At 40.3% G+C, this 22,666-nt stretch overlaps 1 protein-coding gene across 1 annotated transcript; it reads right to left on the reverse strand.

The window, feature by feature from the left end:
* Nucleotides 1–2,280: 2,280 nt before the first annotated feature.
* On the reverse strand, nucleotides 2,281–4,034 carry LOC149152021 (NADP-dependent malic enzyme-like). Its single transcript, XM_089443343.1, has 5 exons — nucleotides 3,956–4,034; nucleotides 3,562–3,657; nucleotides 3,388–3,459; nucleotides 2,831–2,914; nucleotides 2,281–2,622 (listed from the first exon to the last, which is right to left on the reverse strand). Exons 1-5 carry the CDS (start codon nucleotides 4,016–4,018, stop codon nucleotides 2,281–2,283), a joined length of 657 nt encoding a protein of 218 aa, XP_089299469.1. The 5' UTR covers nucleotides 4,019–4,034.
* Between the last annotated feature and the right edge of the window lie 18,632 nt (nucleotides 4,035–22,666).

Consider the following 22,666-nt stretch of genomic DNA (forward strand, 5'->3'; position numbering starts at 1 on the left):
CACCAGCAGCACTTATGAAAATAGATAGCATCAGTAACCATTTAAGTAGCAGCAGTTTAGCTTGTTTACTCCGAAGGATTCTAGTTAGCATTCAAGCAAGCAGCACTAGGAACAGAGGCCATAGAGACAAAAGCAGGGGCATCATCAACACCAATTGCATAGAAATAAAGGGCATCAGAGGTAGAGCCAATTTCAGATTCTCCGGTTACACCCCGCCTAGGAGCATCACAGCTCGCGGTATCAGTGTAGATAAAATTGACACTTCGTCTTCCTTGAAAAGCTTCTGGCCCACCACCGAGCATAGAGGCAGCATTCAAGTAAGCATACCAGCCATCAGATCCAAATCCCATGCCCGCGGGGGCAATTTTTGGTTATTAAGGTAAAGCCTTAGCCCACAAGCGTATTAGTGACTCCCTGTGCAGGAGTATGGCAGAGTCAAAGATTGACGCTTCATTGATTGACGGATAACCTTTCTATGCCAAGGCCATATATATATGCTTCGATTGCAGTTGCAAATATCCCCCATCATGCAGATCATCTAGTTTACCGAGATCCAGCAGTAGCAGTTACGGAAGGCAGAGGAATTAGTTGGGTCGAGTGGCTGAGGTGGCAAGAGCGATACTCTCCCAGGGTTGACCTGGGCAACTCACATACTATGGTGAATTTCTATAGAATCTCCTGCAGTGAGCAATAGCAACGGACCTACAGCAGCTCCTCCTCCTGTATCTAGGAACGACAGACATAACGTACATTGGGCATCACTTCTTCTGAAACTCAGACAACAACTGCACCAGTTTCAGTAATACATAAATCACACAATTGCAATAGAAATAGTCACATGAGCAAGTTTCAGTAATACATAAATCGAGGGCTGTCGAATAATATAATATGCACCAGTTATTTCAAAACAATGCACCAGTTTATGTTGCTAGCCCAAAATCACACAACTGCAATAGAAATAGTCACATGAGCACTATATACCAAAGATCTGAACATTATTGAATAACTAACTTGCAGAGAATCATCATCAATTCAAGATACACCAGTTTATGTTGCTAGCCCAAAATCACACAACTGCAATAGAAATAGTCACATGAGCACTATATACCAAAGATCTGAACATTATTGAATAACTAACTTGCAGAGAATCATCATCAATTCAAGACACGAGTAACATGAAAACCGCCGTGAAGCTTACATTTGACCTTGAAAATAAGCATTTCTAATGATAGACTGTAACATGTGAAGAATACAAGACAAGCACGAATGCTAACAATTAGGACATTAGTCCGACATCCGAGCAGAGACGATAGAAGCATAAAAAATGCGAGTTGCACCACCATGGCAGACCCAAATGCATATTTGAAGCATCCGTCGTACACCTGTAACAGAGAAGGAAGCAGGGAAATAAGACAATGCGTAAGATAATGCAAAAGAGATGTTATTGTTTTTTTGGTTTCTTTTTTGTTTGTCTTTCGACTTTTACGATGTCAATAATCAGAAGAGTCATGAGAACAAGTGCTAAGAGAAACAATGCCGCGAGTTGAGTAAGTTGGCTTATGCTAATGGATTCCATGTTATGTGAAGCGGGGAGATGTATGTGAATATCCAGGTGCAGAAGAGGCCAATTTATAAAAAAGTTCAATGTGTTTGTAAGCTGGTTTTAAGTGTGAATGGAGCTAAAATACTTGAAGCTCGGATGGAGCAGGGCAGTATTTAATGGTCAGCATAAAACGAAAAGCTTACGTTAAGTGAGCAATCGGTGCAATTAAGTGGTCGATATGACATGGGGAGCAAATGGCATATGGAATGATGTATGTGGCGGCAGAAGTAAATGCGAAATTAGGTGATGTATCTGACATCGGGCAATCTTGGTGGTAGATTGGGTCCAAGCTATTCTAATAAACAATTGGCTAGACAGGAGATCTATGTCAATATCTAGGTGCAGAAATAAGTACATATACAGATTGATTTGGAATGGAGCTGAAATACTTGAAGATCAGATTGGAGCAGGCCAGTATTTAATGATGGGCATAAAACGAAAACCTTACGTTAAGTGAGCGATCGGTGCAATTAGGTGATCGATCTGACATGGGGAGCAAATGGCATATGGAATGATGGATGTGGCGGCAGTAGTAAATGCGAAATTAGGTGGCTGTGGCCAGTGTGCCCACAAGAAGAGCATCTTAACCAGATATTTGTACATGTAGATATCCATAGGTAGACATGTGGTGTGGGTTGCACAACTACTCACTTGAGCTACTATGAACGAAGGTCACCTCATTCGAATGACATATTTAATGCCTTGAACTGGATTGTATGAATTAGTGTATATTGAATTGGATTATTCATTCTGCTCACTACAGTGTTACAATTATTGACACAGTGTACCAGAATATCGTAGTAGGTAATTTGAATACAAATAATATATACATGAACTGTGTCTATGAAGCCATCTAGGAGATGAGGCACTCCTAGCGTGTGCTTCTGATTGGGGAGAAATACACAAAAAGCTGGATTTACCTCTTCGGCTCCTAGGAAGAGGAAGGTATGATCAGCCAATGTCCCACCAGTTGCCTTTAATGATGCAACCAACCCTGCCAGAACCATTGCAGCTGTCCCCTGAAATACAAAAGATGCATCCTGATTCTTCATTGAAAACCTGGATATTCACATCCTTAATCCCAACACAGTCATGATTTTAAAGAAACATGAATAAAATATTTAGATCTCAGTATTTGAATAACTATAGCACTAATTGACAAGCTGGGGCTTTGTTACATAGGTTGCATTGTAAAATAACCAAAATGATCAGTCATTGTAGGCAAACCTGAATGTCATCATTGAACACGAGATGGGTTTTCCGATATTTTGCCAGCAACTCAAAGGCATTGTGATTGGCAAAGTCTTCAAACTGTCATGAGGACGTAAAATGTCATTTAATCAATCAATTGTGCATGTTTTTCTTTATAGAGGTTTGCTTGGTCTATTGCAAATAGAGTGCAAAAACAAACAGGTTTATTAAATTGAAAATCCTAAAATATTTGTTCATTTATAATCTTCTTGCATGGTTTCAATAACTAGCAAGAATTTTCCAGCTCCCAGACATATCTTATCAAAGTCCCAACAAAATGCTAAAGGTAACTACCATACAAAGTAAATATGTTCATGCAAAAATGATATGAAAATCAATTCCTAAAGTATTTGTTCATTTATAATCTTCTTGCATGGTTTCAATAACTATCATGAGCTTTCCAGCTCCCAGGCATATCTTATCAAAGTACCAACAAAATGCTAAGGTAGCTAGCATACAAAGTAAATATGTTCATGCAAAATGATATGAAAATCAATTATCTTGACAAAAGAAACAAGTGTTTAGCAACTAACCTGGATAAGAACTTTCTCTCCATAATTTTGTTTCACTGCACACATGAACTCATGAAGGAAGTCATAATATTCCTACAAAGCATAAAAACATATCATCAGCCACAAGATATTTTGTCCCTGAGAACTGAAGAAAATAAAGGAAGCATTTACTAGTTCATTCAAATAGAAGGAAACCTGGCCAGTAGTGCGCTTTTGTCGGAGACCAATATAAAATTCATCATTTAAGAGATTTTCATTGTTGGTCCCAACATCAATTGTTATTGGAAGACACTGTCCACATACCAGTAGAGTAGTTAAGAGAATAAAAATACAAAATAATTGACTGACTACAAGGCGAGACATGCAATAGTGGGTTAAAAATCCTTTTCTGTCAGTTACATGCATTCATCATGGAATAGAAATGAAGGGGCTCTAAAATGTACTATGTACAAGGTGCTTAGCAGACTAAGCTATACAACAGAAAGAATCAATTTACCAGTTTAGCCGAATGCACAGGTAAATGTTTCTGTAACTTTGCTGAAATTAGCATATGTTTAAACAATAAACTATAGGTTATTGTGTTGCATACCGATGAAGGACGAACTCCACCAAGTGCAGTGTATAGAGATAATTTCCCTACAGGTATGCCCATACCCTGTCAGTAATGAAAACATTTGTCAAATGGATAATACAAACAAGGGGCAAAGATACAAGGAAATGCGAACACCCTAGTTAAAATAATAAGCATTTATTGAGTAAAGATAAGTTATAATAGAAACAATTTCTTGAAGATAGCCCCTTTGAGCTTGTTGTGGTAGATTAAATATGCTGCTGTTATAGAAGACAATAAGGCAAAACATATGCCACAACTGTCTGAGACATTGTTATCATACAATTGAGTCGTACTTGAATGTTGACTCTCACCATAGAAAGTCTGTCAGGAAGTCTCTCTGTTTTGATCTTCATTTCTCAAGGGACCTTGCTATTGGGTTCGGTGTATATCTCTTATAGACTGCACAATGTTTATCCATTCATCAGTGATCACGTTGACATATAGACATTGTTCCTCTGCGACCTAGTAGGATTCTCTAAGATCCGCAAGGCATTGTTGAGCATTCTCTTTTTTATCTAGTGACAAGACACCATGGTTGAGAATTCACTGTTTAGTTTCAAGTCTAGGACACATAGTTGGAAGACTCATATATTTGCATAAAATACAGAGTAGTGATCTGTTATCCAGTGATCATAGAATACTTGATTCGACATTGATTTGCCCTGCCCTTCTCAGAAGCAGCTTTAGGAGCTTGCCTTCGTCTTTGTGTGCCATTGCCATGTATAGCTTCGATCTCAGCACCTTTGTGTTCATTACAAAGGAAGGGTGGTCTATAGCTTATGCAATATATATGTAGTATTTGACGTATAGGTGAACACTGAATGTGGAACCATAATAGACAATGATTAACAGGTGAGGCTAGGTTTATGTTACCCTATTACCATTGACCTGTTGCTAGCAGTGATTTACGTATGAGAGTTGTGATCGAATACAGGAAACCCAGGAATATGCAACAACAGCAATGGTCTAAGCAATGGGAATAGCACTAATCTAATGCTTATCTGACTAATGAAGTATGGATATCACATTACTCACCACTCTTTATCCCGAATCAATAGAGATCATAGGTAAGACGTATGGGTATAGAAGCTGTGTTTGAATCAACCAAGCTCGTGTATGTGCCTTATTTGCATGATATCACAACCTCTAAGCTCATATTGATGAGTAACAAGCCAATGTGTTTCATAGCTCAATGGGTACAGGTATGTCTAATACTCACTATGCTTATCTCCATAATGGAGCTGAATACCAACCTTATAAAGCTCTAAGCTAATATGGAAACATAGAATGTATCTATACAGCAGCATATAGGATATAGACCTTTAATGCGTACCCGAAAAAGTGCACAACATGCATGTGTGCATCCTATGTTGTACAAAGGCCTAGGGTTACACAGACAGTAGGCAAAATAAGACGTTGTTGCAACCTGAAACATGTATGTTTTAATGGCCAGAGGTCTGTTTCACAACTTTTTAAACGTTGCCTTAGCTTCTATAAATGAAATGGGAATAGCTTCTTTCAATGGAATGAGAAGTGACTCAGTCAATTAGGCCTTTAATGCATACCTGACAAATTGTACAGAAGCTCGTGTGCATCGTACATTAAGTAGAGGATAGGGTTGAATCCATGTGGAGAGACAGTTGCAACTTCAGCTCATGTTTATTGGCAAGCAATATTTCAATAGTTCCAAGTCTATTGAGCCATAAATAAATTGGAGCAATACTTCCAAGTCTATTGAACCTATATTAAAGAAATTAAAGCAATATATGGGCACTGTTGAATCGAAACAGTATCCAACCATAAACATATAACATATATTATCCCGCGTATTAATAGCTGAATAACCTGGTAAATAAGCCTGGTCATGTTTATTCACTCAGCTAAACGACATTGAAGGGAGGTGGTATATTGGAAAGCAATTTAAATTCAAATCTTGCAATGGGTGTATCACCTGCAACAATATTGAATGTTGGATAGCTGTAAGCATAGATACATAGATATGAGTAATTAAGGTTGTTAATTAGTTATGGTAAGATAGAGGACCATACTTTAACAGGTCGCCTGAATTCATCAGAAATCTTTGTTGGCGGAGTTTTCACTGATTCCACAATGTCCAGTGAACCAACAATCTGGTTTAGTATCAAAAAGTGCCAGGTGATTCGCTAGTATCTAAATTAATAGGAATGTATGTTTAAGCCAATATGGTGGTATTTGATAAAAAGCAGTCAGCATAGTCATTCAGATCAAACAGTAGTAAAAGATTGAAAAACAGCCACGTTAGTTAACATTTGCACTGACTAGACCAGACTTCAAATTAGGGTTGAAAATTGTTTTTTTTTTAACATATGGTTCTGGGATGCTAAGCACTGAAAAAAAGCCAAGTTAGTTAACATTTCCATTGACTAGACCAGACTTCAAATTAATGTTAATATTTTTTTGTAACATGTAGATTTGGGATGCTAAGCACTTAAATTTTGTTGTAAATATGTATTTCTCGAAATTAAAAAGTGTCTAATTTATCATTTCTCTTTATTCCATTTACCTTTTTTACTTATTTGAGGTCCAAAATTTTTAACTAAGGACAAGTAATTGCACCCAAAGAAGCAACATTATATAGCCCAGGTGAGGGCAAGGGTAATCCATCAACTATCCAAAATTATGTGTACCTTTGTATTTACCAGTATATTGTATCTAGAGAGTGCGTTGGGTACATTGAACACAAATACTGGCCTAACCCATCTAAACTCAGATCTAATATGCCCTTCAAGAATGCAATCCGGAGCGATGTTGCCAACACTGGCAAGGGTCCGGAAAACCAAAATATAAGAAAAATCACAAAAACATTGGTAAAAATTGGCATCGACAAAACTAAGATACCACCAAAATATTAGTAAGAATTGGCAAACATCGGCTATGCCAAAAAATCACAAAAACAGGATAAAATCAGGATGCTCGCAACACTAATCTGGAGTACAGGCATGGTCAATTTATCATATAATGACACTTATACAACTTGAAGCTTCAAAACCTCAAGGTATTACATAACAGACCCTGGTTTACAGGTTTTTGCTGGTTACACGTTTAATTGCACCAATATAAATAACTTGTAATGTACTCTTACAGCTCCAGGTGGATAAGATGTTGAGTGCATACTTGCCAAAACTAAAATGAAAAAAAACAGCATCGGACCTCTAATGTCAAGAAAAGGGAACAGATAATCTAAATAAACTAGCGTAGATATATCTTAAGCTCAGATCTTTTAAGCACCTGGAGGTTTGCCCCTTTATCCCTCTGCTGGGTGATTTAATCATCTCAGAGCTTACATCATGTCTTCTTGTTGTTCTGTTTTGCTACATGCTACTTGCTCAAATACTTAATTAGGCCTGTCACTGTTCTATTTTGCTACGACCTAATCGCCCTGATATAATTAGATGTGTTGAATGATTATAACATAGACAAAGCACTGTAAGTATAAGACACCACCTTATCTAGTTTTGGCCTCTCTGTAAGCTTCCAACAAGTTCAGAGTTCGAACATCGAAACTAGACTTAACAAATTATGAATCAATTAAGCGAGAGAAGAAAGAAAGAACTACATGAGATTTGAGCATATTCAAAAACCAACTTCAAAATCCAGCATGCAATTAATGATGCAATGGAAGGTGAGCTTGGAACTTACAAAGCTTTGCTAGAGTCCATATGGTCATTTTCTGCCCACACTGTGCAAGCAACCAAATAATAGATGCCAACTGCCAAAAAATTTCCTTCTAAGGTTTAAGATGCAGAAAAGAAAACCCAAGAACTGGAGAACCGGAGATCTGTTTATCAAATAATGTACCTTCATAGTGGTAGTTGGATCGCCTGAAAAGAGTTCTCGGAGCTTGGCAAGCAATCCATTGACAAATGAAAGCACCAATCTAATGATAGAAAGTGCATAGGCCTCACTAATTGCTTCATAATTTACAAGGCTGCAGTCTTGTTCAAGTCCCCTGGCCAACATTAAATCTCATAAATCAGTACTTATCAATCTTTCACTTGGATCATTTTTTTAAAGCCTTGGAAAGGCACATTCTGCTGGAAACAACCTGTTCAATACCAGGAGGTGCTCAAAATAAAAATAAATAAATAAACGAAGCAAAATATTTGACGATTTGTGCAAGGGTAGAAATAATAACCGAGTGAAATGACCTTACAGAACATCCTTCAATGTGGCTACCGAGATAAAAGAAACAGGAATGTATTCATATGCCTGGAAAATGTTGAGAAAGAGAGAGCTTGTTACCTTTGCGAAATGTTCTTGTAGAAGAAAACTGCAGCCAGGTATACAAGGGCTAAGTATGATACAAAGGTAACCAAGCTGCAACAAAATTCCACAACATTGTCAGGCGTTATCCATCTTTATCAGTGACATATTTCAGTAAATAATCAAGAAAAAGTTCTAGACCTGAAATGCAAGTCCTGGGTAAAGGATGAAGATATGACACAAAACGAGCCGATTCCAAACATTAATGCTGATTTCAGAGTATCCTTCCGCATGATCAAATCAGCTGGAACACCACTAGCATTTAACCCCGTGCTATTTGAAATAATGATTAGTTCAATAATCATTTTTTTAGTTAGAATAGCCCTCTAACTAAGTAAGCTTAAGAAAAGTATCTCACCATTCAGTCAGATCAGATTGGGCCTCCTTCAATCCGCTCCGTCTGTAGATCGAACCTGATAAATTAAATAAATATAATGCATGGAATAAAAAAAAAAAAAAAGTTAGTGGACTATGTGGGCCTTCGCATGAGAGCCACATGCCTTAACCACTTTATCCTCTATCACCATTACATAGCATGCAATCTGTAACAGCGCCACTTAAATTTTGCATCAAGCTAACATATGTAACTCAGTTCAGAAAGCCAGCGTTTAATTCTGCAATGAATGTTCATTGAGCTTTACCTTTCGTGGCTTGAAAATGAAAAAGCTGTGTCTGTTTTCCTCACTGCCACCGTTTTCCGAATTTGTCAGCGCGATTCCATTGTTTATCTCATTCTCTGAAACTGTTTGTGTGATGCCAACAGAGCGAGTTCCGAGAGGGAAACAGAGCACCCACTTTGCAGAATTCATGGATTTCCCCCAAATCCATCTTGTCTCCTTAATTTCCACAGAGGTTGCCACCAAACACCCCACAAAAATGGCGACCCGAATCGCTAGTAGTCCCAAATTTTAAAATGCTGGAATTGGGCCCAAGGGCAAGGGTTTCTTCCTGAAAATGAGAACCATTTTGAGGAACAAAATGGCGAAGATATATAGAGAAGTAGAGCTGAGCAGGAACGGCCATGAAGATCCCCAGGCATTATGATCCCATCTAAAGTGCACAATTAAGGCATGATCCGCGAGCCAATATGTCGTCAGCGTACGGGAAAAAGGACAAGAAGGGCCAGATTTCATCTTACAGGTTCGTTAATTTACTGGATTTCAATACAGCTTTGAAATCAAGCTAAATTCATTGATAGTTTCGATTTGCTTGAGATTGCTCTGGCAAAACTTGAAGCAGACCACAACGGCCCCACTTTCACAGACCGTTTCGTCAAAGCTCTGAACCTAATAAAAAGAAAAAATGAATAATTAAAAGTTATATAAAAAATTATTAAATAAAATAATATGACAATTAGAATATATAAATATATAAAAGTCGCCACAGCTGGACCGCTGGACTTCATGCTACCGCATGGATACCAAGTGTCGCGTTACCTGCACAATTCATGCAGTGAATGAATGGCTTCTGTGCGCAGCGGGTGAACCACTTTCTGTGTGCAGTGGGTGAACCACTTGAGTTAATGGCTTATTTGAATGGCTTCGTGCAGTTAATGACTTGGGAGTAGGTAGGTGATGTTGTGAACGGCTTATATGTGAAGTGAGTGAACAGCTTCTTTGAATGGCTTAAGTGAATGGCTTTCTTTGCGCTGTTAGACAACAAATTCTATGCCTTCAGAGAAGAGCAGAGAGATCCAGGACTCTCTAATGGCAACCGTTTAAGATTAAACATCCTATTGACATGAGGTAAGATTGATATTGACAACTTGACATTTGACCGCATAAAATATGGTGTTATTGTGCAGGGATTTCTTAACTACATGAAGATCTTGCCGTCAAAGAGGAGGGACTTCTTAACTACATGAAGATCTTGCAATCCTAACAATCCACCATGATATCAGTGTCGTCATCAAGCCTTCTAGGTAAGTTTTTCATATGCCCTTTATTCCTAGCAAGATCTATTTCAAAAGCAGCAAGCAGCTCCACTAATATGAAATCCTGTCTGAAAGAAGGTGAAGATACAGGGCTCCGCTACCAGATCTAGTTCTTCTAGCAGGTGAAAAAGTAACTAAAGTAAAGGGGTAGTTCATAGAGGCCATCATACCAGCAAGAAAGAAACTCCACCACGACCGAATTGTACATGCCACCGGGCAGCAGTGCCACCCCATAGTTGCTAGTCACCATTATTGCCAGGGAGCTCCATACGGGAAGAACAGCCGTGCCCGTTCAATCCATTAACATGAAATGGTTGAGATGTAGATCAGGTTCGGTGGGCCTGTAGCGATCGCCACGGTAAATAAAGATTTCACATCTGAGATGCAGATGAGGTCACGGATCGTCTCAGTAAATGAAGTTTTCACAACGGCTGTATAGTTATAATACATCATTTATGCATCTGAGGCAGGTACATATCTAGATGCAGCTTGTGGGTATCAGAGCAGGCCTGCCATTGCCTTCCCTGCGGGAAATTTTTGCGCAGCTTGCAGTTTATTTGTTGCATTCGAGTCACCATAAACAAGGGCCGACCGCCTTACCCCGAACCACCTTATACTAACAGCTGTTGAACCATGGCATGCACCAGCTGCCAATGCACAATCTTGTAACAGGGAACACCAAACCTTACCAAACCTTAGCATACCCCTGCAGATAATACGAATCGAATTAATGTTAACATTAAAACGAAACCGTTGACGGTTACCGATAATGCAGCGGGCTTAAATTGCTTTTAAGCTATGGTCGAGCCTCTTCCGCCTCGGGAAGAGGCCAAATAAGACGGCAAAACCTCAGGTGCAAATGAAACCTAGGTTACCTCGGCACATCCTCGCACAGGGCATTTCGAAACTTTATGATAATCAGCGAATAACACGGCGCAGCGACTAAGAACTAATGTTATATCCGTCGCGAACGATTACTATAGTCCCTGCCGAATGCCAGATGGCAGGGACTAATAAGATGCTACCTGCTCCCTGCAATCTCCTCACGAAGGCTTCCTTCCTGTGAAACTTGTTCATTATCCTCTTGGAGAGAGGGCACCACTTCTTCTCCTTGCACTTCGTGAACTTGCATGGAAGCTTGTTCATCGGATGGATATGCGTCAACAAGCCCAAAAACTTCTTTCAGAATGCCCACTGTATCCATTTCCACCGTAACTTCCATTTTGTCAACTTTAAAATCACATTATTCAATTTGGTAGTCAAATTGTCAAATTAAAAATGAAGTTAGTGTACATCCTCTCGAATTCCTGTAAGCTGGTTGGAAACCACTGCGAATTGGGAGTGATCCTCTTGAAATATTTTGTCCCCTACCTTGGCTACCAGAGCTGATATATCCTCTTTAATTGATGCTATATGTTCCTCAGAAAGAGTGCCATTACCATTTCTGTTGGATGATGCCATTTTACAGATTTCTCGAACTTGAATTCGAATCACTAACATTCTCAAATCCTATATATATCCCTTAATATACTTAGTCTCTATCCTTGCTTCCTGCTGTATACATCCTCACTTTCGCATTTCTGTTGGATGATGCCATTTTACAGATTGCTCAAACTTGAATTCGAATCACTAACATTCTCAAATCCTATATATATCCCTTAATATACTTAGTCTCTATCCTTGCTTCCTGCTGTATACATCCTCACTTTCGCATTAAATGTAAAAATCTTGTCTCTAATTAGACTCAGATCAAAGCTCCATTCCAATTACCCTCACTCCGTCCGTAAACTTACTTGAGATTAACTGCTTCAGCTCGATAGGAGTATTGGCCCTTCTTCCCTTGAGGCAAAGGTTAAATGCTGACACGGTCCAGTTCCACTTGTTTCCTGTCATGGCATCATTCTCATACCGTTTCCAGCTAGTGGGATTTCCATGACATTCCTCCATCTTATATCATCACTTGATGTAATATTGCCATGCATTGCAATTAATATGATCCATTAGTGGCTTGTAAGGTGCTAATTATAGATCGTTTGGAACCTTATGAGGCCTACTCCGATGTTTTATATTGATCACGGAATATGATATAAAATTGGCTCCCCTTGGTCCATAATCATTATCCATTGCTCTAAATTGGAACCTTTATTAGCTTGTTCAACAACAGGCTGGCTGTTTTCCCTCTTAACATGGAAGATGTTAATAATATCAAATTTCTTCACCCAATATGGTGGAAGATAGGAGAAAAATATACTTCTTTTTGATCTTTCATTTTGTGACATTTTTGAATGAAAATAATTGAGTCTCCAATTAGGATTATTTAACAGAGTCCCCTTGAGGAGGATATCTTCAATCCTTAGCAAAGAGCTAAGGCCTCAACTTGATTGTTTAGTGCAATTCCTAACCCCCATGCGAATTTCATCTCTATTTCTCCATCGGGGCAATACAAAACCCCTCCCGCTCCTGCCTCCCCCAGATTGCCTTTCGAGGCTCCATAAAAAATAGTCGACACTTTCCAAAGGATCTGCGCTGTTCTTTAAACTGATCTCCCATCATTCTTACACAAAAAAGAGGGGTTATATTGAAATACATGAAGATACCAACATGATCTGTTGGTTTGTCTAGCTTGAGCCACTCTTTTTCTTCAATCAAAAGATTTTCCAACTCAGACGGATCATATCGCTTGGAAGAGAAGATGGGTTGCTTTCAATGCTATTTAATCTTGAATCAGATTGACATTACTGAGTATTACTTGATTTTTGGGATAACCAAACTAACCAACATGAATATTTGGGGAGGGCCATCCAACATTGAATTATAATCGAATCATTGCTACGATGCAGGGGGTACTTGGATATCCAATTTACAAACATATTAGACCAATCCGTGGGAATATTTTGGATTTGATAGAATGTAGATCAAGATTCCAAACTTCAAATGTGAAAGAGAACTGACAAAAAACATGATTGATGTCTTCCTCAGCCATACCACAAAGGACACATCGAGAGGGACCCTGTATCTTCCTTTTTTTAAAGTTTTCAACATAATTTTTTGGTTTTTGGTTTTTGTTTTTCTGATGCACCATATCCTAGGAAAAAGTATTGATATTTGGAAGTCCATCCTTATTCCATATCCCGCCCCACATCTAAGAAAGAGGAGGGGTATGGAGTTTTTTGAGCAAAGTATCGTACCTTTCTTTAACTGTGTAATGAGACTGTTTACCTCCCAACCATACTCGATGATCTAGTCGATGGAAAGCCATTGGAGCGAAGCCTTTTAACGATCTAATAAGAGCTAGCCAATATTGGGAGAGATGGGGTGGAAAGTTGGGACAACTCCATCCTCTCCACACACTGTCACCATCTGACATTGATAGGTATGTCCAATTGATGAGTCCTTGCTCTTCCATCCATATTGCTAAGTCCCATATGCCTTGGTTTTCATTAGCCATAAGCGCTGATGCAACTCATGCTTTCTAGAGATGAATGCGTCTTCTATTCCCCGACTTCCAACCAAGATGATCCAGTAGAACATGTGCAATAGTTTTACAAAACTTCCAGATATTGGTGTGTTGTCCCTCCCAATACTCGTTCTATGGTCTAAGAAGCCTATTCTTGTGAAAATATTTGCAAATTCATGCTTTCTTCCACCACTCTTTTGAGTCAGAGAGGATTCGCCAGATCAACTTTTCACCCAAGGCTAAATTCATATATTCATGGTTTTTTATGGCTAATCCTCCTAGTCTTTTTGGTAATTTGATGATATTCCCATTGACTAGATGAAAGTGGCTCTCATTTTTTGCCCCCATGGAAAAGAAATTTTCTAATCATACTACCAATGTTATGAATAACATTATTTGGGGTGAGAATACTAGACCCTATATATATAGGGAGAGAGGACAAAATTGACTTAATAAGAACTGTTTTCCTTGCCACGTTCAACCAACAAGCTCCCCGTGATTGTATTTTTTTTCTACTTTTTTGAAGAACCGCTTCCCAATCCTCCCCATTTGGCGGGCCTCAAGAAATAGGATTTCCAAGATATGAGAATGATTTATAATCCTTATTTACAGGAAATCCCAAGATACAATATATTTCTTACATTCCTCACTATACTCAATCCTGGAAGATGCTCATCCTGCCTAGCGACTTCCATTTTTTAGCTAAGACTTTCTGCCATGATTATATATAGCAAGGGAGAGAGAGGACAGCCTTTCCGAAGACCTATTGAGGCAGAGAAAAAAAGCTCAGGTATAACATTAACCAAAGGGGAAATCCAAGGATCCCTGATGCAAGCCTTAATCCATTGGATAAATTCTTGACAAAACCCCAAGTTTTCAAGAACAAGAAAGAGGAAAGAGTTATTTACCCGATCAAATTCATTGGCCATTTCTAGTTTGATAACCACACCTTCTTCACCTACTTCTTTACTTGAATGAATTTCTTCATGCCCTAGAGGGATGTTATCGAGAATATTCAAGTGCTGCAAAAGCCCCCTTGATTTTCAAAGATAAAAGAAGGAAGCAATTGTTTTAGGCGATTAGAAATAACTTTTGTTAATATTTTGTAAGCGGAGTTGCAAAGAGAGATTTGATGAAAGCGAGAAAAAATGACAATGTTAGATTCCTTCGGAATGAGTGCTAAGGAGGAATTGGTTTCACCTCCCAACTTCTTTTTTGTTCTTGAATGATTCAACATTCGAAGAAGGTCCTTTTTATTAACAACCAAAATAGTTGAAAAAAAGCTAATTGAGAAACCATTAGGGCTAGGGTCCTTTTCCAGATCTAATGACCAGATTGCTTCCTGTACTTCATCCTCTTCAATCTCCTTAACAAGATTTTGATTTGAGAGTGGGATGATCACATTAGGAATAACCCTAAGAAACTCATCTACCTGTTCTAGGGGAATTTGATCTACACTGTAAATTTTTTTATAAGGAATATATGCCTCCTTCTTAATGTCTTCAAATGAGCTGACTCTTGGCCTACCCTTCAAAGCAATATCCTTTATTCTATTTCTTGATTCTCTTGCCTTTTCCTTCATATGGAAGAAGTATTTGAGTCTCCAGCCTTTAGCCATATGCTACACGATTTTAGGCACCAAATATTTTCTTCCTACCTACTTGTGAAGAAGATTTATCAGGTTAACTCCCTTTCCTTCTGCAAATGCCTTTCCTTGATTGGGCCTCTTCAATTGATTTATAATGGTCTTCTAGATGTTGAACCAAGACTTGCCTCTTTTTCCCGAGAGGTTGATAAGATTAATTCAACCATTTTATGAGGGCTTGTTTTATATTTCAGAGTTTTGATTCCCAAACAAACATCGGGGATCCATGAACTAGAGAGGACCAAGCTTGGATGACTAGAACAATAGCTCCCTCTTCTTGGATCCAAGTTGCATCAAAATGAAAAGGGATTGGACCAAGATTTTCCATAGTTTCCAGTTGTAACAATATTGGACAATGATTTGATTCCCCTTGAGCCCTGATGGATGAGAGAAAATCTAGCCCATTTAGAAGCCAACCATTGTGAATTAATAATCTGTCTAGTTGGGAAAAAATATAACTGTCCCCTACCCTCTGATTTGACCAGGTATACTTTCATTTTTGGGATTACATAAAAAATATCCCAATCAACAGTTATCTCCTCCATTCTATCCCTAAAGGGATCTTGAACAATTTTTCCTCCTCTTTTTTTAGTAGAACTAAAAATTGTATTAAAATCACCACCTATAACACAATTCAGATGCAAATATTTAAGTTTAAGTTCCTACAGAGAGTCCCAAAATTATACCTTTGCACTGTATAGGAAACGAGCATGAATATTAAGGAATGGGATCCTTTCCCCTGTTTCCTTGGATTCCACAAGGGCCATTATCTAAAACAGAGATTTTATACTTTCCAGGAGGGAGAAATGTTTATCTGACCAATATATGCATAGTCCTCCTGAAGCCCCTCTTGACGGTTGAAACAAAATTGATATTCCTTTCTAAAATACATCTGTTGCTTTGAACTATTTTTTCATCCAACTTGGTTTCTTGAAGGTATAGAATCCAAGGGATTTCTTGCTTTTCCATATCTCTTACTGTTAGGGATTTTTCAAAGCTAACCCCTAATATTCCAAGATAATTTTTCATTTCGAAGTAGGGTTTTGAGAGACCCCACCTTCAACTCCTTCTTGACCTTTCCCTCCTATCCATTTTAAAGAATCGATGATTATTCGTTAATTCCCAAGTTTTTTTTTATTTTTCTCAACTTCTCTCTCCCTTATAGTTTTTTTGTTTTGTTTTGGCCTACCTTTTTTCTTAGAACTTTCTGTCTCGTGATTACTTCCTTCATCCGCCCACTCGATATTCTGGGCATATGGTGGGTGACAACCCTCGCAATCTCCTCAACAACACTGGAAGGAGGATTGCGAGGCTTAGTCGAACCTTTAGATGTTTACGAAGAGTTAGCTCTCAGAGGTTTGGAATATTTTTGAGTAAGGGCTTCCTCATTGATCTCACCTTCTTCTGACTCCTCAAACCCTACTTCATTCTATTCTTGGGAGGATTTGTATATGCAGGAATGGATTCATCATGATTCCTAAGGACATTAAAAGGGTTTAAGGAAGTGGACGCCCTATTATTACCTCTATTAGCCTAGGGTTTTTGAGCTAATCCATTTTCTCTGGTCCCACCTTTCTTCAGAGTTTTCCACTGATCCTCTTGAGGAAGGGATTGATCTAGACTTTTATTGTCAGGGATCTTGGAGAAATCCCTCACAAAGTGTCCTTATTCATGACAATGGCAAAATTTGAACGTGATCTGTTCATAGTCTAGGATTTTCCTATGTTTCCAATATTTAAGGGTTAGATTGATCTCAGCCAAGAGCCCTTTTTCAAGATCTACTTCCCAATGGCCCAAAAACATTCGTCACTCTAGCAAGAGAGAGGTAGCAATGAAACTTGACCCAGACCGGAATGACAGTAGTGATGTCTTCATCAAGATTCAAATCGAGAGTCTATTTGTTTAGGTACATTCCACAAGATCTAAATAAGTGTTAATTTTCGTAGCATCAGAGGTCTTCTAGTATCAAAACTTTGTGGTGAGGCTAAAACACATGAGATATACATAACCCAAAAATTGTTTATGGAAATTCCACCTAGAAGTGTCTCAATCAGATTATTAACCTTTTTTTAACATTTACTAAGTCTAAACTTAGGAAATTTGGTTAATTAATTAGTATTAATTGAGACAAGGTGTGAATTATCTAGAAACTCACATATATTGATCCAGATATGATCTCAACCATCGATTATGTTTTAATATTGGCCGTTGAGGCCCGAACTGGAGATTATAAGAGGAGGTCAATGCGTAGATGGAGAACTTACTAGTGCAGATACTCAGTTTCCCAGGTAGATTGATTTTCTCAATAGCATAGGATATTGAGCTAGAGAGTGAGTATCAGGTGGGAGAGGAGGTCAGTAGAATTTCCACAGGAAGTCTTCAAGTTCTGGAAGAGGTAGTGAGAGGGAGTGCAAGTTTGCTTAGAGGAGCTGTGCAGGAAGTAGCAGCAGAGCAGTTCGATCAAGTTGGAGGAGTAGTCGATTTAGTAGCTGGTGGCTGAGATTTTGATGAGGAGGACTAGTGAATCAGTTCTAGAGCCAGAGAGAAGCAATGCTATAGATTTTAGGAGCTTCTAGAAGTAGAAACAACAAGGCCTACACAAGCACTTCGCAGAAATTGGCACAGAAGGAATTGCGAATTGCAGAGGGGCCAATTTCAGGAGCTGAAATAAGATATGGGGTGAAGAAAAATCCTCAAAATAATTTTTCCAGTAATTCTCTCAGTTTGGATTTTTTTTTTTTTCCACTGGAAAAATCCGTAAACTTTTCATTAATATGAAAGATTACATATGTAGATGCATTTCGCATATGCCATTGTTCACAGATATCTCTGTACATTTTACAAAAAATTGCATATATATGCTGTTGTTTATACCACTGTAATTTTGCAGTGTAGTTCATAGAGTTGATGCCTTATGGCATCCTTCTGTTACAAAAAGATTTATACAAAAAACAGTCCTATATACTGCTGCTGTCATGCTGCTGTTATAAATTAAGTCTCATGTAGACCCACAGTAGGATATTGCGGGTCTATATATGGGCGATGATAAAACTTTTGTTCCTGTTGTTCCAAAATCTCGGTTATCTCCCAGTGTCCTTGTTCCATCAGCGCGGCCTCCTTGGAAAGTTTGTCAGCATCCTGGTTATGTTCCCTGTATATATGTGAAACAGTGATGTGATTAAATGCCTCCTTGAGCTGTAGAACTTCTTCAAGAATGTTGTTGAGTGTGTGCATATGACATGTGGAGATATTATTGAACCAATTAATGATGATCTGTGAGTCCCCAAAAATGTTTATGCTGGTGCAGTGATGGCTTAAGGCAAAGTGAAGCAGATGACGTAGTGTAATGAGCTCAGCAAAGTTGTTTGTTCCAGCACCCAATCCCGCTTTAATGTAGAAGGAGTGTTTTTCGGATAGGTGCAGTATGAAACCACCCCCGCTGCTTTGGACATTGGCCGCTCCGTCAAAGAAAGCCCAAGGAGTACCCTGATCAATGGCGGGGGGAGGATTTGGCCTGCGGGATTTTGGAGGAGGCGGATCCGGCAGTTCGTTGAAGGCATAGATAATGCCTGCTTCAATAAGAGGCCAGTGAATGGCCTTCTCTTCGAATATCAATTGGTTCCTTGCTTTCCAGATGGACCAATTAACAATGATGGGTAAGTTTGCGGCCTTCGTGCCTTTGTGGCTGTTGTCCCATTCTACCCAAGCGTTGATAAGATCAGTACCTCTCCATTCCCCCGTGTAATGTGTAAACGGTTTTATGTTGTTCCAGACGAGCTGTACTAAGTTACAACGCAGGAAAAGGTGCTCTGTGGATTCACTTGCAGCTTTGCAAAGAGCACATCTCGTCGGTCCGAATTGGGCTCTTCGCATAAGATGTTCTCCCGTGGGTACTCTGTTCCTGAGTACACACCATGTGAAGAGTTTCGAACGAGGGGAGGCTGATAGCTTCCAAATGTTATGCCACCATCGATCTAATACTTCAGGTTTCCTCTGCCTAATTAGTTGAATATATCCTTCTTTAGGTGTGTATCGCCCACTGTCCGCCAGGTGCCAAATAATCTCGTCCGATCCCTCAGTTATTCGGACATGGGACTCCATCAGGGCCGCACAGTATTCGCGCCAAGCAGTGTGCCATCTCTGCGGGAGGTTGAGGTGTATGGCATTCTTCCAAGCCTGATGGAATATGTCAGATTGCTCTTGATCCGCTATCTGTGCAATGACCCTGATGCCATGGGCAGAAAGAAATTCCACCAGAGCTTGTGGGAGCAGGTGTCTCCCCCCACAGCCACTCCAGGGGTCTAATCCAATACGGGCTCTGCTTCCATTTCTAATTCTCCAGACTAAGTTGTTCCTGATCAGCGGGAGAGAGTATAAAAGAGCTTTCCATATTGAGGATATGCCAGTCTTGTTCCAAGATGGAAGCCTAGCCCAATCCATAATGTTAAGGGGCCAAATGTACTTGTGGTAGGTTATGTTTGTCCATAAGCTATGGGAGGTGAGCAGAGCCCAGCCCATTTTGGCTGCCAGAGCACTGGCAAAAGAAGGGAGATCCTTCAGTCCCCAGCCCCCCCATTTCTTGGGCAGGGCAATCTTGTTCCATCCGATCCATGCAAATGTGCGCTTATCTTTGTTGCCTGCCCATAAGTATCTGGAGCAGAGATGCTGGAGTTTTGAAAGGATGTTTCGAGGTATCCAAGCGAGGGCCATCCAGAAAACTGGCGTGGCTTCCAGAACAGATTTGATCAGTGTTAATCTACCTGCTCTGGATAGATATCTGTAGCACCAACATGTAATCCTTTTTTCCACTTTGGTGATCAGCCAGACCCAGTCCGCAATCTTCTGGGAGGTGGGTTTTAGCCAGTAACCAAGGTATTTTAACCCCCTGTCCAAGGGCTGAGTGGAGAAGGGGAAAGCTTGGCTAGCTGTGAAAGATTCGTTGACAGAGGTGTTCACCAATGTGATAGAAGACTTTGCCCGGTTGATCTCCATCCCTGTGGCATGAGCAAATAGCTTTAGAATCCTGTTGAAAGTCGAGGTGTCTTGTATACTGCCATCGAGGAGAATGAGAACATCATCAACGAACAACAGATGAGTGAGAAAGCATTCCTCTGATATTTTAAGGCCCCTGATAGAGCCTTCCCTTTTAGCAGAGATGATTAGGCGGCTTAAAGCTTCCATAACCAGGAGAAAAAGGAGAGGTGATAGGGGGCAGCCTTGTCGAAGCCCTCTCTCAAAGTGGAAGAAATGTGAGGCTGCTCCATTTATCAGAATGCTGTAGGTGGGGGATGTAATGCAAGCCATGATCCAATTGATGAGGGAGTGAGGAAAGCCCAGATGGATGAGAATCATCTTGATATAGAGCCAGCTAACCCGGTCAAAAGCCTTGGATAGGTCGATCTTAAGGAGGATGCTTTTAAGGCGTTTGGTCCATATGGAATGTATGGCTTCCTGGGCAGATCCAATGGCTTCGTGGATTTGTCTGTCTTCTAAAAATGCAAATTGCTGGGGAGCAATATGCTTGGACAGAATGGGCCTGATCCTGTTGGCGATGATTTTTGATATGATTTTGTAAAGGACATTACACAGGGAGATGGGTCTGAAGTCGTCAAAAGATGAGGGGGAGTCCGATTTGGGGATGAGTGCGATGAAGGTGGAGTTTATAGCATGGTAGAGTTGTCCCGATATTCTACTTTCCTCTACCACCTTCAGGATATCTCCTCCTAAGATGTCAAAGAATGCAATGTAGAATTCAATGGTCCATCCGTCAGGTCCCGGGCTCTTTTCCTTCTGAAACCACTTGATAGTACTTTCTAGCTCTTCCATGGAGACAGGATCAGTGAGAGCGTCAGTGTCTTCATTGTTTACAAACCTGGGAAAGTGAGAGGCCACATTGATAATTTCAGCAAGATTGGTGCCAGCAGGACTCTTGAAGATCCCTCTGAAATGTGCTGTACCAAGCTGAGAGAGTTTATTGAAGGTGTCCGCCACTCCTCCTTCCGGGAGTGGAAGGTTCCAAATGGTGTTTGTCACTTTCCTTCCTTTGGCGAAATTATGGAAGAATCTTGAGTTTTCATCCCCCGCTTTTAGCCATAGAGCCCTGCTCCTCAGCCTAAGCGATTCCTCCCTGAGCTTGAGTATATTTTGCTTTTGCTTCTCCAATTCAACAAGTCGAAACTTGTTTTCCTCGGAGATGAACCCCAGGCTTCTCTCATCCAGAAGGGATTTTAGATCTTCTTCTACCTTAATGAGCTGCTCCTCCTCCCTTGCCTTTTTTGCCTTGGCCCACTCAATCACTATGTGTTTGAGCTCAGTCAGATTTTTGACAAAACCCCTAGCCATCGATGATTCTCTGTCAATAGGATGAGCATGCCAGAAGTCCGAGACTAATTTGGAGAAGCTTGGGTCCCGTAGCCATAGGTGATTGAACTTAAAAGGAGCTTTCGGCTTTGGAAGGGGACCCTTGATCTCCATTAAGATTGGAGAATGATCAGATATGCCCCCGGATCCAACCCACTGCTTATAGTGGTGTAGTTGGTGGATCAGCGGGCCTTTCATCAGAAATCGATCAAGTCTGCGAGCCAAGGCCGCTGTCCCAACCCTCCTGTTTCTCCAAGTTGGGAGGGGGTTCTGCATGGGAATGTCAACAAGGTCATGCAGCTCCAGAATGTTCCTCATAAAGGCTGTGATGGAGTCTACTTGCGCCTGGGATCCCCATGACTCACGAAACCCTAAGGAGAAGTTCAGATCCCCCCCCAGAATGATGCGGTCCAGAGACATCAGGCTCCTGCTGAGAAGCATTCTCCAAAAGCTTTCCCTCTGTTGGCTTGGACCATAAATGTTGATGATGCGGAGAGAGAGACCCAAGTCCAGTGAGAAGATGTCAGCCCCTATAAAACCCTGGCCCCCCCAGGAAGAGTCCAGTCTGATGGTTTTTGGATTGTATCCAATCGCCAGTCCGCCCGATCTACCATTGGCATCCATAGCAATGTAATTCCACCTGGGCGAAATATTCTTCAGAGAGAGGGAGATGGACTCAGCCGGACCAAGGGTTTCTTGAAGGAGGATGACATCCGGGGATTCGACCTCAAAAAGTCGTTTGAGGGCTAGTTTTTTAGGGGGACTAGCCAAACCCCTGCAGTTAAACGAGAGGCACTTCATGGTGGACCCCTCTTCGGGGGGTTTGTTGCTCTAAGGACCCCATCAATGGTGGATTGTCGGCCTGATGCGACTTCAGCTCCCGCTCGTCTGATAGCCTTGTTTAAATCAGATTTCCTCCCCCTGGTGGAGGAGGAGCCCGCACCCAAAGGAACTATACCCAGTCCAATTTGAGGCTCGGAGGGATCCGGG

The sequence above is a fragment of the Pinus tabuliformis genome, chromosome 9 (assembly GCF_031772625.1).
Source record: "Pinus tabuliformis cultivar Carrire ecotype Pingquan chromosome 9, CPIR1, whole genome shotgun sequence".
Lineage (NCBI taxonomy): Eukaryota > Viridiplantae > Streptophyta > Pinopsida > Pinales > Pinaceae > Pinus > Pinus tabuliformis.